General features: G+C 28.5%; 2 protein-coding genes, 1 long non-coding RNA gene and 1 pseudogene across 3 annotated transcripts; all 4 read left to right on the top strand.

Moving 5' to 3' along the window:
• The first annotated feature begins 4,693 nt into the window (after positions 1–4,693).
• LOC132937196 (UBX domain-containing protein 1-A-like) lies at positions 4,694–7,586 on the top strand. Its single transcript, XM_061004020.1, has 7 exons — positions 4,694–4,807; positions 4,884–4,937; positions 5,184–5,306; positions 5,648–5,902; positions 5,973–6,054; positions 6,698–6,878; positions 7,497–7,586. Exons 1-7 carry the CDS (start codon positions 4,752–4,754, stop codon positions 7,541–7,543), a joined length of 798 nt encoding a protein of 265 aa, XP_060860003.1. The 5' UTR covers positions 4,694–4,751; the 3' UTR covers positions 7,544–7,586.
• A 2,282-nt stretch (positions 7,587–9,868) lies between these two features.
• On the top strand, positions 9,869–11,446 carry LOC132938984 (uncharacterized; annotated as a pseudogene).
• A 985-nt stretch (positions 11,447–12,431) lies between these two features.
• On the top strand, positions 12,432–13,610 carry LOC132934215 (uncharacterized). The gene is made up of 3 exons (XR_009662998.1): positions 12,432–12,533; positions 12,607–12,686; positions 13,582–13,610. It is a non-coding gene; the product is annotated as an uncharacterized LOC132934215 (long non-coding RNA).
• A 4,335-nt stretch (positions 13,611–17,945) lies between these two features.
• Positions 17,946–19,756, top strand: LOC132938975 (uncharacterized). The gene is made up of 3 exons (XM_061005959.1): positions 17,946–17,999; positions 18,440–18,660; positions 18,880–19,756. Exons 1-3 carry the CDS (start codon positions 17,946–17,948, stop codon positions 19,754–19,756), a joined length of 1,152 nt encoding a protein of 383 aa, XP_060861942.1.

The following is a 19,756-nucleotide window of genomic DNA, read 5'->3' as shown; positions in this document are numbered from 1 at the left end:
AAATATACTTAGTAATATCATAGGCTGACTGACCGTCTTCGCTCAGAATCGTTTTTCTTATACAATGATATTATATCATTGAATTCAAATTTAACACCATCCATTACAGTAACCAACTTGTAACCTATTGTACAGCAGAACGACACCCACTTGCCCATCTTTTTTTTAAATCGATTATTTATAAATATTTGTTATATGATATAAATAGGGGTATAAGGGGATGTGTGCTCAATAACGTTTAACAAGTGATGGAGAAGCGCTTTTTTAAAAATAAACAGAGTCACCCTACTTTGATTTTTCCAAGTCGAGCACTGTATAAATAAATCAACCCAGGTGTATAAATAATAATCATATTAAAATAAATCATTAACTAATAACCGTAGGAACTTAAAAACAAATTTTTTTTGGTGTTAATAACTAATAACTGACTCGTGGCTGTTTGATTATTATTTAATGAATTGAGCATTACATTTTTTTTTCGATAACGAATCGGCGCATAATCTTTTAATCCTGACATTTCTTTTGCTTTTTCTTCGTACTCTTCATATTTATTTTGTATTTCTCGGACAAACGGCAAAACAGAATTTAGTGAATTTACAGAAGTTTGAAGAACTATTTTTGGGTCTTGCAAAAGATGGCTTGTTAAATCAAACCTCTCTAAAAAAACCCCCATTTAGTGGAAGCCCTCAATTTGTGGAGGCTCAGGGCCTGGGGCCTGCCTCAATTCTAACCAGACACTTCGACCGGACCACGATCAACCTAGATTCAATCATCGGGTCCGCGCGTCACAGGCTATAATAAATAATAACAATATATAATATTATATCCAGACTGACTAACCGTCTCCGCTCAGAATTGTTTTTCTAATACAATGGTATTATATCATTGAATTCAAGTTAATACAATCCATTATACATTTAACCACTTGTAACCTACTGTACAGCAGTGCGACATTTTAAATATTTTTATATTAATTGTAATAAGTATACAATATAATGACTGCATTAATAATATCATATTAAATTATGGTATACAGACGTTCAGTATTAACTGTTATCAGTGGCGTGACGAAGGACTTTATTTGAAGCACGTGCTTCAGCTTTAAGGGTGGTTGGTATCCTGGAGACTAGGAGCATTTCAAATATAGTAGATAATTTATTAAGTACACACTAAGACAGTGAAACTGAGCCAATCATTCTCAGTTACCATTTACGTAAATAATTAATTATTTATAATATATAAGTATTTATAATTACTAATATAAATTATTGTACCTCATACGTTAATGAAGTTCGCCACGCCACTGACTGTTATTATATTATAATAAATTATTAGTTAATAATCAATGGACAATGATGCTGTGTAAGCCGATATCGGGCATCTGTGTTGATCACTGTATTAGTGTTATTTTGACCTGTCATGCATCAAAAAGTTAAAGAAAACAAAATCATTAGTTATTACTTGTTGTTTTGCTATTATTTAAATACTGACATTATTGCGGTGGTCGTTTTTATATTTTTATTTTGTACAGTTATTAATAAATTGTTTTATTACTTACTAATGCGACAAAAATAAAACCGCGATAAGAACGATGCGTTGTATGTATTGTATAACAATGTTTTAGATGTCAAAAGTGAGATCATAATTTTTTGGATAATGGAAAATGTATTGAATTAAAAATGTGTTAGTCATAAGCAGTCTTGTTAAGTATTCAAATACTTGTATTTAAATACTTTTTTTGTATTTCAAATACTTTTCAAATACTTTTTGACCAATGTATTTTAAATACTTAAAAAATACTTTTTATTTGTATTTTTACTCTAGAATACTAAATACTTTTTTTATTATCGTGGTCTACTCCAAATTCCAATAACTTATATTTCGGAATGTAGGTACTATTTTAAATTTTGTTTCTAGAATATTACTTTAAAATGGTTCTAACTTCTGATAATTTATAAATAAGGTTTCGTTAAAATACAAGCATATAATAGAATGACTGAACGCTAAAACCCCCGTCGGCTCCTCACTCCCATATTACCTATACCATGGCATACAAGACACTGGCCGCCACTGGTTGGATTGGCATTTATCTTGAATCTTTAAATAGTCTTTCTTCTTATTTAATGGGTGGTACTGTAGTAGAAGTTTATAATTTGGATATAAGATATTGGTATATATGTTATTGAACTTTTTTTTTGTCATATTAATTTCAATTTATACAATCTGTATAAAATATTTTTATAATAAGCACAATATATGGAGGGATACATAAGAGAGTTTGGTTGCCTTGAATAAAGAAACTAGTCAATAATAGTACTTCATGGCATGGATAGAAGTGGTTATTCAACTAAGTAGTCATAGAATTTATTGAATTATTAATTATTCATTTATTTAACTTAAAAAAAGTATTTTGTGTAAGTATATTTTGAATACTTTTAAAATGTATTTGTATTTATATTTAAATACTTTAAAAGAAAATATTTGAATAAATTACACCAAGTATTTAAATACGTATTCTGAATGCATTTGAAAAGTATTCTTAACAAGACTGGTCATAAACACAGTGGTATATTGCTAAAAATATTCGTAGGTAAACGTCTTCTTGACGCGGTTGGATCTTATGTGTCAATGATATAATATCCTTAACATTAAATCAAATTAAAACTACGTAATAACCATACACGTATTTTTCAACAAATAACTGAATGACAAACATATAAAAAAATGAAATCACACAATTATTTATTATTTTGATTATTATACGTACTCTTAAAATAAAATATATTATGATCTTTAAAACCAAAATAGTCAAAATATGCACTAAAAATGTTGATACACCACTGTACCCCCTATACACCACACTGCATAAGCACAACTCATTACTTATAATAACATAACATTATGGGACTAGGTACACAAATAATACCGACTTAAACTATATAATAGACTATAACCGTCTTCAAATAACATGAATAAATTAATAATGTAAAAACAATAGTTAAATTAAATATCAAAATAGTAGGCTGTATTATTTATTGTAATTATATTGAACGCGTTACTTACATATTCTTACTTATTCTTCTTGGACAGAACCAAAAACCTGCACTTATAAACAATATGACGTATAGCCTAACTGTATAGTGCCTGACGGCTACCTGCATAGTGAAACCTGACTTAATTGTCAAAAATATAGGTAGGTATTCTAATGTATTCCAATGTGTTGTGAACTGTATATAACGGACAACAATCTTAATAAAATTACATACTTAATTGCATCCATCGTCCGTGTGTAGAATAAATAATTATAATTATTTTACTACACAACGTCAAGGCACGGATTACAACCGATTATATTATATTGCTATATATCGTCGATATAGATTATCACGATCATGCCTATGTTATCCACTTGACCAGTGGACCATGATGTATATTGGCGAAAAGCTGAGGGAATTCTCTATAAAACTATCGTGGTCCACTAATTTCCGAGATTTTTGACGATGTTGTACCGACCAACCAAATGTACTCCACTATAACTTTTATAATAATATGTTATAATTCTGTATAATGTTATATATTATTATACAAAATATATTATATTTATTATAAAATAATAAAATACTATTATTATATTATACTAGCTGATCCCGAGCAATTCGTTGCCCATTAAATATGCCAACTCTATATGAATAATATGTTTTATTTAAAAAATATACCAAGTCATAATATTGTTATAACAATATTCACTTTATCTGGCTTGAGACTGAAGTTCACGGTTGTTTTCAATCTTGCATCTCAATGAGCTCAGTTGTTTCCGTAGATCGTGTTTTTCTTTTCTTTCGTGCTTGAGACGTAGAACTACCGATCATTCGTTTTTTGGGAGGCATAACTGTACAGAAATTTCGATTAAATCTTATGCAAATGAATTCAAATAATAAATCAGTATTACGAAACACACCAAAAATATACCAAATGTCACTAAGCAATATAATATAATTGTATTATATACCAACATCAATAGCAACCATTTTAAACCAATAAGTATTATTATGATAGCTTTAAAACCAAAGGCAACCATTTATAAACAAAAATTTTCATCGGAAATCTCAAAATCCCTGTTTGAGCACCTCCCGGGGTTGATTCTTTCCCTTTTTAAATTAGCCTATCTTCTGCCCAGTGGTCTAATCTATCTCTGTAGGTACCAAATTTCATCAACATGGGTCCAGCCGTTTAGGAATGCATAAATGACACATATACCGACAAACAGACAAACATTTAATTTTATTAATATAGATTTAATATAATATACAACGCCATCTATGTGGCGTTTAATCGGTGTTTACTTGGTACTAAGCATAGACTATGGTATTAAGTCTTCTACGAGTTTTGAATAAATTACGCTTGGACCTTGCATCGGCAACCCATTGTACACATTCTTATCAATGGCTATGTGGTGAGCCATCACCACTATACTCCCTCTAATCGGTTGCACTTCCGTTGGTTGGCACCACTGCCCGACTTGCCTAACTCTTTCTCTTAACAACTCTCTACCGAGAAACACCGCTCTGCGCAACCCTTTGTAACGCTGTTCACATCGGTTTCAGTTTAATAATTTTGTATGAAAGTCATAAGATAAACATTTTTTAAATATCAATTGTTAGTCTGGTTACATAAAACTTAGTTAAAACTAGACGTGTTCACTTTTTTTCTATTTTATTATAGTCCTACCGTAAACAATTTATTGAATCAGGATGTCTCGGGAAACCGTTCAGATTCTCATTGACATGGGTTTCCAGAAAGAAAAAGCGTACGTTTATACAATTGTCATACTTTCAAAAGTTGTATCCATCTGATTGAAAACGTTTCTAATTTTTTTGTTACAGCGAAAATAGTGTTTCAATGACAGGAAACCAAGGTGCCAAACCTGCAATTGAGTGGTAAGAATTATGAATTGGTGTAGAATGCACCGGCAGTATAATAAAATATTAAACACACAACTGCATTTCTAATGTACTGCTATTCAGCAGCATTTCTACTTAAATTAATAACAGATTCACATAAATATTATATTCTTAATTATTATTGTTTTTTCTCTATAATCAATAGATTAAAATGATGTCTAATAATTTCAAAAGACTTCTTTTATACAAGTTATAGTAACATATATATTATTTATCTAAAAGGTTATTGGCACACAATGATGATGAAATGGGACCATCAACTTCTCAAGACGGTTCTACTTCAAACACTAATTCAGAAACTAATACCTCACCTGCAACAGTAACTAAATCATACAAATGTGAAGAGTAAGATATTTTATTAATTAAAATTTCACTGATTTATAGTTTTAATTATAATTTGTGATGCTAGTTTTTTTGTAGTTTGAAATTTATAATGTTAAGTCAATTAGGTTCCTTCCAGTAGCGCATCATGGATTTTTTTAACAAAAGGGATATTACCATTTTTATAGACATATTCAGTATACACATATATTCATATTATATTATGTTGTATTATGCACACAATAAGTCTCCTAGTGGGAGGGTGATATGACCACTTAGATACACCACTGGTTCCTAATGTATTTCAATTATATTTATTAGAAGGTGATTTGGAATTACAACCAATATGAAAATCATGTTTCTAGGTGTAACAAATTATTTGCTGATACTACTGCACTAGAATATCATGCCATAAAATCAGGTCACAGCTCCAATTTCGCAGGATCAACAGAAGAAATAAAACCGTTAACTGACGATGAAAAAAAAGAACAAATGAAAAAATTGGAAGAACGTTTAAAGAAAAACCGTGAGGAACGCAATGCTAAAGAAAAAAAAGAAGAACTAGAAAGAAAAAAAATTAGAATTCACTCTGGAAAAGAGAAGGCTACTGCTAAAAAAAAGTAAAATAATTTGTGTGATAACATTTTTTTGTTCTATTCATTAAAAATTATTTTATTTTGTTTTGTTTAGACTTGATGATGAAGACATAAAAAAAATTATGGATGAAAGAAAACGTGGAAAGAAAAAAGATTATACACAAACAAAATTAAAGGTTAACATGCTTAATACACATATTGAATTTTACTTTAATTATTACTTATTCAATTTATATATATATATTCAACTTATTACATTCAATTGACAATCCATATTAGTTGTTCTTTAAAAAAAAAATATTAATTAGTACCTATATAGGTAAAGAATGTTTTTGAGCTTTACATTGAGTAAAAATTGCGTCATATTCATTAAATTCATTTAATTTCTATTAAACTTCAATATTATTATTGGAACACATTATTAATATGCCTGTTGACTGGAAAGACCAGTAATGGTCATACCATCACTGAATAAATAGGTATAATCACAATTTGTGATATGCATACCACCCTTGCCACGTCTATAGCGTAGTTCTCCGCTTCTAGAATATCCTATTGACATTGCGGACCAAAAAAATGCAGAGAACTACGAGCAATGGTTTTGTGTGTAGAATAGTTGGGAGATGCGCAAACCCGGTAAAAACTGGTTTTTTGTTATCATACCTATTTATTTAGTCATGGGTAATACCAAATACAGACTTTTTACAACCTCCCTTAATTAATAATTATACTAAGTAATATCTTACTTAATTATATTGTTAATTATATTTTTTCTAATTATTACTTTTTTAATTTTAATTAATATTTATTTGTATTTAGATTTGTCTTACAAATGGCCAAACAATTGTTCAAACATTTAATATTAAAGAAATTATGGCTGCTGTAAGAGTTTATATTGAACTAAACCGTTCTGATGGTGATGCTCCCTTCGGTCTCATGACAAGATTTCCAAGAAAAGTTTTTACTTGTGATGATTATGAAAAATCACTGGATCAATTAGGTAATATTAAAATTAAATTTTATTTTATTAGTCCAAGGCTCAATTGTTATGATATAACAATTTAAAATTAAATTATGCTTTCAATTAAATTATAAATAAAAATATTTATATTATTATTATTATTATTATTGTTGTGTTTTGTAGTTGCTATAAGATAGGTACGATAAGGAAGATACGATTGGGAAACAAAAATTGGCTAAAATACACATTATTACTCTCACTAAACCAAAAAAAAATTTTGTTCTTTATATTTGCTTTTGGTGCAGAAAATGATTTTGAAGTCGCTTGGAATTAGTTTCAAACTTCCCGATTTTCCTCGACCGGAGTCATTAAGTGTAGGGACCGACAACTTGTTATATTTTAATTGACAAGGTTAGGTCACATATCTCGCATGTGAAAAAATCTGGAAATTCAAAACACTTAAACTCTGAAACTAAGTCTGAGCTACAAACTATATGATCGCACCATTGTCCTTAACTCGTTATTTTAAGTTCCAAAACCAAAAAAAATATTGAGGTGGTAAAGTAGGTACAATAATTTGATCCTTGAACTAGAAAATAAAAATTATTTTTACGTATACAAAATTGTAAACTAATTTTTCATTGTTTATCTTTTTAGGTTTGGTACCAAGTGCTGTTTTAACATTGACTAAGCCACAACAATAAAATGAAAATTGATAAAATTGATGAAAAATTAAATTGATTGTTTATTATAAGTGCAAATACAGTTTACACTATAAAAATTAATTTATAGCATTGTCAATCTACATGTTTATATATCAATATATCTTTATCTATATTATACTTGAGGTATTTTTATCTATTATCTTTTTTCACACAATTTGTGTGCTTAGCTGAACATATAATTACCATTAAAAGCTACTCAATTATAGTCCTCATAAAAACAAATGCACTGACAGGGGCGAACTGGTTACTTTTGGTCCAGGGTGCAAAATTAATTAGGGGCCCGTAACTTTTTTTAAACTTACTAAAATTAGGAAAGAGTTCTATATTAGTATATTATGATAAGAGTTAAATTGAAGAGGATGTTAGTGCACTATTTGTTTTCTCTCTCTGGCCCACGCACAATATAAACAAAACACATTTGCGCAGAATCGTTTTTTCTAAATATTGTTTCAAAACAATTTAAACATCATTTAAATTTACAAAATTTTTTGTTTTTTTTGAAAGTCTAATACAAAGTCAAATAACAATAAAATATAAAATCGATATGTCATTCCCTCTAAAATATTATTCTCTGTCTTTTTTGTAATGGGTAATTTTACTCTAAGGTTACTTAAAAACATAGAAAAATGACGTTTTGTCTATGTTGCGCGTGGGTTAGAGAGAGAAAACAAATAGTGCGCTGACATCCTCTTAAGAAAGAGCTGGAAAATGGTAATCGAGGTCTGTATTATAAATACAAATAGAGGCTCGAGGTACTACCTGGGCTAGTCCACCCCTGTGTACTGATTACCAATCTATTTCTTTATACGGAGTATTAGTGGGATGAGTGACACTCTGTCAGGAACCTCAAATACAAATATTTCACGGGATTTTTGAAAAAAAATCTTCATTTTAAGGTCCTATAAAATCGACATCCTAAAAAACCTGGATTTTTTGTCAAAGTGTTCATACGCCATTTATAATAGAGGTATTTTGTTCTATTGGCGTTGAAAAAGACGAAATCCTTTATGTTGTCGTAATGTCGTGCATTTGCTTCTACCTTTTTTATTAATGGAAAACATTATTTAAAATATATTACAGAGGTATATTATAGGTACCTCCGATGCTTCTAGAAAATATATTTTAGAAATTATTGAGAATTTGAAGTGAAAAGCTCTTGAAACTAGTAAGTTATACGCCAGCACAAATAATACAAGTGGAAATAAAGACTCTTCCAAGATTTATTTTCACTCTTTGCAAATTATCAAGCATATGCCAAATAATAATATAAGTGAAACAATGAAGGAGAATATCACTCAAACAAAATTTTTTTTATGAAACGTATGATAATATTGTTTAAAATAATATTTCATAAATCCATCTGATGAGTAATGACAAAGAATAAATATATTCAAATGCAATTATTTTTAAACTCAATACTTCGATACTTACTCATTGGTCATTACTCATTAGTCATCACTCAAAAGTCAATAATGAAGTTCGGCGTAAATGTATTATGTAAATGGTTAATGACAGATGTCTTATTAGTTATATTAGTAATTACTTTATTGACTGTAATAGTGTAATTAATAATTATTGCAATTTGAGACTTGCAAATTTTTATTCTACAGTGTTTCTCGAGTACAATAAAATTATTATTATTTGAGATGACCCTATTCCTGAATATCCGTATCGAGGTGGATATATATATCATCCTTAATCAGTATGACATGGACTAAGATATTATACAGGACTGGACACGACATGGTTGGAGGGTGTGGGGGGTTGACCACGAAATGTAGTACAAAAGGCGGTGTTTGGGGGGATATTTTTCTTTTAGAATTACTAGCGCTGTCTTAGTGGATACTTATGGAACTATATCCCCCTGAACTCCACCTGTTGAACTACATTTCATAACCACATTATTCATCTCGTGTCCAGTTCTGTATATCTTAGTCCGTGAGTATGATTTGTTATCTAATGTTCGGTTGAGAAGTGATAATGTTTGATTTGTATATAGTAAAGTTACGTAATTTAGTTATATATTCTACTATTCTAGTCTAAAATCTAGATTTTACAAAAGATTTTGGCCAATGGATCTATTAAAGTATTAACCGCAGAATAGTTATAGAAAAGTTAAATTTTAGTTAGATCTTACATTCTTATGTTTCTTATAAGTGTTCTTATTTATTTTACTAAACATTAACAATTAACGCTAGGTATACTGTTAATAAAAATTAAATTATGGTGGCCTCGAACACGGTAAAGTATAACTTTGATTATTTTCATGACGATATGTCAGTGTACACTAAGACTAAATCCCTAATGTATAAGTGTGAGTATGTTTCAGAAAAGAAATTATATAATACGGGTAATGCACAGCATAATATCATATAATATTATATCATTGAAGGCTAGTATAATTGGTGTATTGTCATTTTATTTTGTTTTTACCATGAATTTAGGCTTGTTTAAATTCTACTATTTGCAGAAATCTTGCAAACCATACTTAGGTACATATTTTTGTGTTAATATTTTTGAGAAGATAATTGTTTCCTTGCAATTATCTGATCATTTATACTAATACATATTTATGGCAAATAAGTATACTTACTGAAAATAGTTAAATTTTTTACTGTCATTAGGTTTGTTTGTAGTACTTAAATGTATTATTAATTGAGAGTTAACTCAAAAAATTTAAAGCTATGGTATGTATTAAATTTACTCAAACGTATGAGATGTTTGTTGCATATGGTGAACTTAATACATTTTTCATATTTTCAAGTTTGCTTTAATAATATATATATTTTTTTGTATCCATTTTAGGGTTGTTTTACAAATTTTTTTTCTTTGGTATATTGCTGCTTGGCTTTGTTTATATGCTAATATATTAATGCTTCTAAATATTGATTTTAATTAATTGTATTATTATAACTAAAAAATATTTTTTTTTAAATTAAGATGACAATTTTAATTATGATATGGACCACCAGACAATCGAAGAAGCTGAAGTAACTGAAGATTTAAAAAAAGCAAATGAGGCTGTAAAATCAATAACACTTGAAAGCCATGAAGAAAATGAGATGGCAATTCATAATGATAAAAGAGTGTGGGCAAAAGCTTCTGATGAATTGCTTAAAGATCAAATCAAAGAAGATATACAGGAATTTGAGTACAACACCATTGTTGATGTTAAAGATGAAATAGAAAAAATAGAAGAAGTTGAAGAAGAAGAAATACAACCAAAAATTGTATGTGAGCCACTTCCACCACCTCCACCAACCATTGACATTCAAATGAAAAAAAATGCCGCATCAAAAGTTAATTTGAAAACAGTGAAAAAGCCTAGAGGACGGGTAGGTCGTAGACCTAGACCGATTTTGCCCATGACCCGGCCCATAGCTTCTTCGAGTACTTCACACTTAGAACAGGCCTCAACTCAACACCAGTTAATTGTGCCTTCAACACAAATGCCTGGGATTGCTTATCAAATTTTTCTGGGTGATAATGTAAAAAACACAAACAATCCAGTTCAATATACAATGTTACAGCCACGACCAGTATTTTTACAATCATCCCTGACAACAACTGTTAGCAATACTTCGCCGGTGGTGATTAGCCAATCTTATCCAATGACTCAATCCCAGGTTCCAGGTCCTAAAATTCCCAAAATCGCTCCCAAAATCGCCAGTCAAGCTTATTGTTCATTTTGTTACAAACTTTTTAAAAATATAAATGAACATGTTAAAGAGTGTTGGGCTAATCCAGAAAGTAAAAGCTATAAGTTCAGAAAAATTGCACCGTATACGTCATAAATAATTTCATTAGAATAATAAGTAACATTATTTATTAATTGTTAAAATGATTTTTTTTATTATACAATATAATAAATTCTGTATCTGTATAGACATAATAATAGTTTTGAAATTTGTATGAATAATTGTATGTATGTTAAAGATATATTATTGAATTTTAATTGGTACGTGGTGATTATACTTTCAAATTGACATATTGTGTTAGAAATAGGTGGTTGTGTTCTCTTATAATTTATTAAATAGCATTGATTAACAATATTAAAAAATATAATCTGACTTAAAATAGTCTATCTGTTCAAAATTATTATTAATTGTATGTTTTGTAAAACTTCTTTGTAAATATTACTTATTGTCAGCGTAAGTGGCAAGTGGTATACATTACTTATTAGTTATGAAAAATAAATACATCTTGGTATCTGGTATTAATATTATATTAAATATTACTGTAAGTTAGTGGGTGGTACCTGGTGGATCCCCTAGTCAAATTTTAAAAATCAAAAACTTTGGTTGTGATTTGTTACCTATCTTTCAATTTTTTAAAAGTTATATTTATTTATTTGTAATAAGTAAGAAGTAATTCGACTATTACTCATAATATCTAAAATAAGACCAACTCATAACCAAATTATGTTTTTGGTTGATTAGATGGCTACAGGTGGTGGACCATCGTGCTCAGTTGAATTAAATGCAATTCAAATAGAAACGCTACCTTTATTGAGCAAATCATCAATTAGTGGTCACAGCGATTTGGTTGTATCAATTGTCCAGTTTGTCTTTGATGGCTCTACCGAAGATGTGATAACTAGAAATTAACACATTAATTTACTCTAGTAATAGTCTTACTTAAATAATTGCACACTCTAGTTTTTAAATTAAAATAATAGAATATAGAATACTAACCTTATATATTATACTAATGTGTTCAATCAATAATTTATGAGTATATAATTGCATATTTTTATTAGTCTACTGATAAATATTATTTAATACCTTATAAAAAAAAGAATATATTTATTTCTCTCAGTTATTACTATGATTAATATAATGATTCATTATTATTGTGCTGTGTTTAGAAGCTGAAGATCTATGTATGAACGATTTTGTGGAATCATATATTTGGAATGATGGTGAAAATGAAAATCCTCCATTAATTGCTGAAGAAGCTGTTAATTCAAGTAAAATTTACAGATACTTAAAACATAATAATAAAAAATTATTTACTGAATTATTTATATTGTTTTACTATAGCTGTAAATGAAAATTCCTACAAACCTTCAACTTCGAAGCTATCAACTACAATCAATGCTCACCTAGACCAACTCAACCAAGTATTAACTTAAACAATTTATCATTTACGCTATTAGGAAATAAGACTTTTTGTTTATTTTTATTTGTGTATGTCATCGTATTTTGAGGCAGTAAGAATGCCTCAATTTTTTTCATTGGCATCTTCTCTGGTAGAAAAATGAATCTAGTTGGTACTTTGGGGTATCAAAAGTAAAAAATTCACAATAGTTTTCAAAAGCTTCAGAAAAAAATTTAGCTAAAAAAATTAATTTCAACAAGTACCTAATACAGCCAGGCCCCTCTACTACAGGTCAACCCTCCCTGTATTACACCTATTATTTTTTGCAATGTTACTGTAGTACCATTTTTTCAATATGAATCTTTTTAATTTGAAAAAGGTATATATGCAGGAAAATGACTACTAGATTTATACACATTAATTAATAATCATTTATTTATAAAAAAAAAAATTAAAAAAATACTAATTTCTACTATTAGGACTATTATAATCTACAACCAATGCCAAGAATTTATAAACAAAAAAAAAGTTTTTAATTAATAGGTCAAGTAGTTTTTGAAATTCCGTGTTTAATTGAAAATGCCACTCTTTTATATATATCATACATTAAAAATAAAACAAAAGTTATAATTAATAATATGTATATATATATATTGGTTGATTGATAGTGACTAATAGGTACCTACGTAATGTAAAAGTTATGGTATCGGCTAAAGTGACTTTACAGACCAGCTATTATAATAGATGAAGTGCGAAAGAACTATGGTAATCTCTTCCAAGTTTTTTAAATTTAGTAAACTCTCCCGACGGTTAAACACTCTTGAGTCAACATTATTTTTACCCGAAGGAATGTTTTTTTTTTAATTATGTCGCAACAAATTATAGACAATTATAAATAATTTACATGTTCCCTTCAGGTAGTACTCAAGAAGACCGGAATGAGGCCATTTAAATCGGGAGATTTTAAGTGCGGAATCCAGAGTTCAGAGATGTTTGTACACCATACCTCATAGTACCATCGTCAATCGGTTGTTCCACTTACCCACCAACATCGTAATACCGATACATTTTAGTTTTAGTTAAGCTGGCATACATGTAGAAGAGAACAAACAATGTTAACAGTTCGTAATACAAAAATCTTAAAATAAATTGTTTGAAAATTGCTTTATGTACATTCATATAAATGTCTAGTAATGTGATAGATTGGCTTTTAGAGTAATAATTTAATGTCGATTTGTTTCACATATACACACACCTACACGTAAACATAACATTGCATTTTTAAAGCATAATAACCGTCGGCGAGTATTTGATTTTAACCATTCGAAAAAAATCATATCGTTTTGTCGGTTTCGTCTTTTTACGAGTTTATCAACATATTATATGAATAAATAATAATATTATATATGAAACATTTGTTAATTATTTTTCATTTACACTTAACTCTGAATCTCTCGAATTACAAATAATAGAACGATTATCTATATATTATCTCTATATTATCTATATTATGAATAATATTATTATGACTAGAGTTGGGATGCTTATGACTTTTGCAATTTTTTTCTTTTAATGCTATACAATGCTATCTTAGTTAATAATTGGTTTCTTGCTTCCTTGATTTAAAATATATTAATTTTATTTTGCATTTTCAGCCATTATTAGTTATAAATTTTATATTTATTGTTTTTTTAACGTCATTTTTTAAAATCACTTCAAGGGATCACTCTTCGTGGTTCCACAAAACTTAAGTGTTTTTTTTTCAAGATTTTCAATCAATATTATTATTAAAATTGTATGCAGTTCCAAAGATGAATATCCTCAATTGTCACAAAAAGCCGTGTTGATACTTTTACCATTTGCAACTACTTATACATATATGTGTGAAACGGAGTTCTACACTTATGTATCGACAATAAAAAGTACCGTTACAGACTTGATGCCGAATCTAATATGATAATACAACTTTCATAAATAAAGACCAATATTAAGAATATTTGTAAAAATAAAAAGCAATTTCATTCACCTCATTAAAATGTAAACTTTGAAGTCCTGTTAATATTATTGTCTGTTATTTAACATATTTTTTGAGTTAAATACAGAATAGGTATACTTAAACATTATTAAAATTTTTTTTTGCAAATAATCCTTACATAGAATATCACATTTAAACTATTGAATCAAAGTAAGGGATCTAATTGTTGAGCTGTAATAACTTATTGTTGAAAACTAAATAAAAAATGCTTCATAAAAGTAGAGATTCCACAATAAAAGTGGACAAAAAAAAGTTTTACGCGGATAAAAAAGTTTATAACGCTGGTTTAATCATAACATTTATCGCTCAGTTCAGAATCTAATATGTCTATAAACTTTAACAACTAATATTATAATATTATACAGGTACGCAGTCTTTAAAAAATATACTCAATAAAATTATTAAAGTACAGTTACAGTCTTACACATACCTATTTTGAAAAGTAATTTAAAGTATATATTATAAAAAGTACTATTTAAAAAATGAAGGTACACACATAGGGTTTTCAAATTTCATGAAATTTATTTTCTTGAAATATTTTATTTCAATGAAAAATAAAATGTTTATTATATCTAAAAGCTTATAGTCAAATTCCAAGTGAACATTTTTAAAAGTTTCTTTGTTGTATGAAACAAAGAAAATATGTAACATATTCACATATAATTTATAAGTTGTTTAACAAATCTATAATATAACAAATTTAAACATTGCCTTTTAATTCTTAATTTACAAACTCATAAACCAACTCAACATCATAACATATTATTGAGAGCCATGGCTCTGAGAATGCATATTATACTATATTATAGTTATATTATATTATATTCACAATGTATATAGAATTATAGACATAAACCACTCTTATAACAGTCATGAATTGTGACCTTTTACAATATACAAAATATGATCTAAGTATTTAATAAAAGAGTCCAGAGCTCCTTCACATAATCGCATCACTCAGTCACATACACACACATATAAGACTTTTGTACACCTAATAATTACTGAAAATATACACTATTATTTCATTTACTGGTTGAAATTGACTTCAACTTTATTTCAAACCATTATCTTTTGGATCACTGATGGTCCACATACAACAATATTTTAAAACTCATAAAAAAAAATGTTTTTACTCACAAAATGATGCTAGGAATATTATTCAGCACTATGTATAGAATATACAAATATGAAATAATAAATCAACAAAAATAATATGTTTCTCTTTATTTCTAAGTGTGTAATCAATATATTATTTCTAATTATCTATAACAAAACACGCTTAAAAGAAGAGAAAATATTTTTCATAATTTCATTGAAATATTTCAAGAAGAATGAAATTTTAAATTTTGAAATATTTCACTTGAAATTTTTCAATTTCAGAACCCTATACACACATGAACACTTAAAAAAAATAATTTATAGATACTTTCCAAATATACGTTCAACCATTTCCTTAATATAATTTACCATTAATTTTAAACAACTGAATTGTTTTTACTTTTTGAAATAGAGTAGAAAATACTATATGAACTAAAAAGAAAATAATTAGTTATTTATTGTAAATAGGTACAGATACTTTGAGAAAGTATTAAAATATTTTGTCCAAGTATAGGTACTTTTACTCAAGTACCTACTTTACAAGACTGTAGTCTGAATATATTATTTTATGTAATATGCTTTTATAATTTCATTTTTTTAACGCGAGGATAGATCGTATAATTTCAATTGATATAGGTAGGTGCTTATAAAACCACCCATCACAATAAATAATATGTATCTATACAGGGTGATTTTTTTTATCGTTTAACGCTCATTATTTTGAAAGGTATTGATTTTTTTTTAAATTTTAGTTTCATGTATTTCTAAATTTGTATAAATGTTTTATATTTTTCACCCTTACATTAATTAGGCAAACTACTATCAACTTTTGATTTTCAAATGGTAACCTAAACTTAAAATTTCATAAATTAATAAAGCTATTTTTTTTATAAATTATCACATTTAAATTTTCATTTTTTTTTTAATCCGTTGATGAGATATTGTTTTTCAAAGTTGTGTTGTTTTGGGAGGTGGTTTTGTGTGTAAAGTAAATGTGGTATTCCTCGTCAGTAGATACCGCAGTTATTAGGATTTTTATGCCCCAGGGCAAAAGATATTACATTTTAAAATCAATTCAAGTAGGTAGCTAGGTGCAGTAAGTTTGAGTTGTGCCCCTAATTGTATTGTATAATATCCATTTGGCTGGGTGTCCGCCGTTCCCCCACGGAAAGTGATTTCGGCACTGGTCATAAGCACTCATAGTAATAATTATCAAGTATAAAAACCAGTAGCTATAAGTAATAAATTCGATATTATTCGACCCACTTCCTAATGTATTTCAATTATTTTTATTAGAAGGTGATTTGTGATTACAACCAATACGAAACTTATACAAAATATGTATACAAAATTACAATCGGACATTCAGAAGTATGTGTAATTTACCACATCTTATTGGTCTAAAACGTATGACAAATACCTACGTGTGCTGCGATCACCTTAAGAAAACGTAATACTGGCATATCAATTTATATAGGCACTTTTCATTTATTCTTGTATATTGTGGTTTTTAAAATGGGACGCTACACGGCCATGTGTTGTCTCCGTTTTACTGCAAGTGTGAATGTGTGATACATAGCAAATTTACGCTCAGCCGTTCACGTTTAGCTTCGTTAGTTTACAAATAATACAAATTAGAGTGAATCGGCCTATTATGAAAATTGATGGTAACACAATATTATTTATGTTAGTGTGTGGATTATTTATGATAAGACTGTTTTCAAGTGAGTTATGAGTATTTTCAATCTACGCTATATTATATATAGGTACCTACGCAAAACTAGCTAAACATTTGAACTATCGTAAAAACCCAAATACAAACACAGAATAATATTATAATGTTCTTACCATCAAGTTTCATAATAGGTGGTCGATTTGCTCTAATTTTTAATGCTTAATGTGATCTGTTGAGCGTAAATTTGTAACGCACTTGTACAGTAAAATATGCCTGCGTTACGTCCTCTGGGCATTGAGCAGCGTTCACGTATTTGAAGTACCATTGCTACCAGTAGTAACCAACAGGTAATCAATATAACTTATCAGTTATCACTATATTGTACAAAAAATTGTTATCAAATAAATAACAACATAATATTATTCATTTAATTTACTTTTGTCTTCAATTTGTTACAATTTGTATATAAAATGGAAGAAAAGTTTAATGTTTTCGTACCAGTCAAAAAAAATCCATGTGGAAAGGTGAGCACAATTAATTATTATTGTTATTTGATTAAAATATTATATAAATTCTGAAAATATCGCACCATGGGTATACTTCGCTGTTCGGATACTATAGTTGATATATGTATTAGGTACATTTTAAATAAATAATGTATCATTTATTCGGTAAAACGATTATGAGTGGACTTGTGGAGTTTCAGTGAAATTGAATGAAACTGTTTATTTTCACGTAGGTAATATAACTGTTATTTTTTCAATCAAAACATTATAAAATATTGAATTATCATAGTTAAACATTAGGTCAACAGTTTTCTTATTCCACTTACAGTAATGTATAGACTGTAGTCTGCAATAATTATACATATTTTTTATTGTAATTTGTAGATATACATAATATCATAATGTACCTATGCACTATTTGTACCATTGTACTCTTTTCAAACAATTTTTTTTTTCAGTTGGTTGGTTATCATCAGAGACAAATAATTATCAATTTGTACATTTCAAAAATGACAGCGCAAGCCAAACATCCAAATAAACGACGCCTTAAGTACATAGAACTTATCAAATTTATTTCACAGGAAACCGGAATTGGTCAACGCACAATTTCAAAGACTTTATCTGAATACAAGAGAAAAGGTACAATTTCATCGCCTAATAGAAAAAAAGTAAGACCAAAGTTAACTGAAAAAGTTAATGAATTTAACAAAAATGCTATTCGACAAAAAATACACGAGTTTTGGCATCGAAAAGAATTTCCAACTTTTGAAAAAATAATGGCATCAATCAATGACGATACCAGCTTAATGAATTTTTCGCGTTCATCTTTGAAATTATTATTAAAAGACTTAAATTTTGTATACACTAAAATAAAACGAAATTTTGCTTTAACCGAAAGAGGTGATATAGTCTGCTGGAGACAAAAGTACTTGGAATCTATTAGATATTATCGTAGCCATGGTCGTCAAATTTATTACCTCGATGAATCTTGGATAAACGTAGAAGAATCAGCTAAATCAGTGGATTCCACAATTCAATCTGGACAAAAGAATCTATCAGGTAAAGGAAAGCAATTAACTGTTGTCCACATAGGATCGTCTGATGGGTTTGTTGCTGGTGGTCTTTGGGCTTTTGAATCAAAAAACAATTCTAGTGATTATCATGATGAAATAAATGATGTCACATTTTACGAATGGTTTAAAGGCATTATATCGTTATTGGAAGACAACGCAGTGATCGTTATGGATACTGCATCGTACCATTCGGCCAAAAAAGATATGTTTCCCCTCATTTCGTGGGGAAATGGTAAAATTATAAAATGGTTGGAGAATAAGGGAAAGCTAATTCATCGACCAATGGTTAAACATCAACTATTAGAAGAGGCAGAACAATTTCGACCGGTTTGTGAAAAGTACGTAATTGATGAATTAGCAAAAGAAAATAATAAAATAGTACTTAGGCTACCTCCATATCATTCTGAGTTAAATCCGATCGAGTTAGCATGGTCCTTTGTAAAACGCTATGTCAAAACAAATAACATGACATTCAAATTACCAGATGTACAAAAACTACTACATGAAGGTGTGGAACTAGTGACACCTCAGATGTGGAAAAAATTTATAAATCACGTCATCAAAAAAGAAGATAAATTCTTTGAAATCGATTTCATCACCGATGAACTTTTGGAAGCGGAACTCGAGGAACCCAATGCTTCACACTCTCAAACCATAAAGTGCGAAGTCTCTGATTCTGAAGCTGAATTTGATTACTTATAA

This window comes from Metopolophium dirhodum, chromosome 1 (assembly GCF_019925205.1).
Source record: "Metopolophium dirhodum isolate CAU chromosome 1, ASM1992520v1, whole genome shotgun sequence".
NCBI lineage: Eukaryota > Metazoa > Arthropoda > Insecta > Hemiptera > Aphididae > Metopolophium > Metopolophium dirhodum.
The sequence above is the reverse complement of the archived record's forward strand: the minus strand, read 5'-3'. Positions and strand labels throughout refer to the sequence as shown.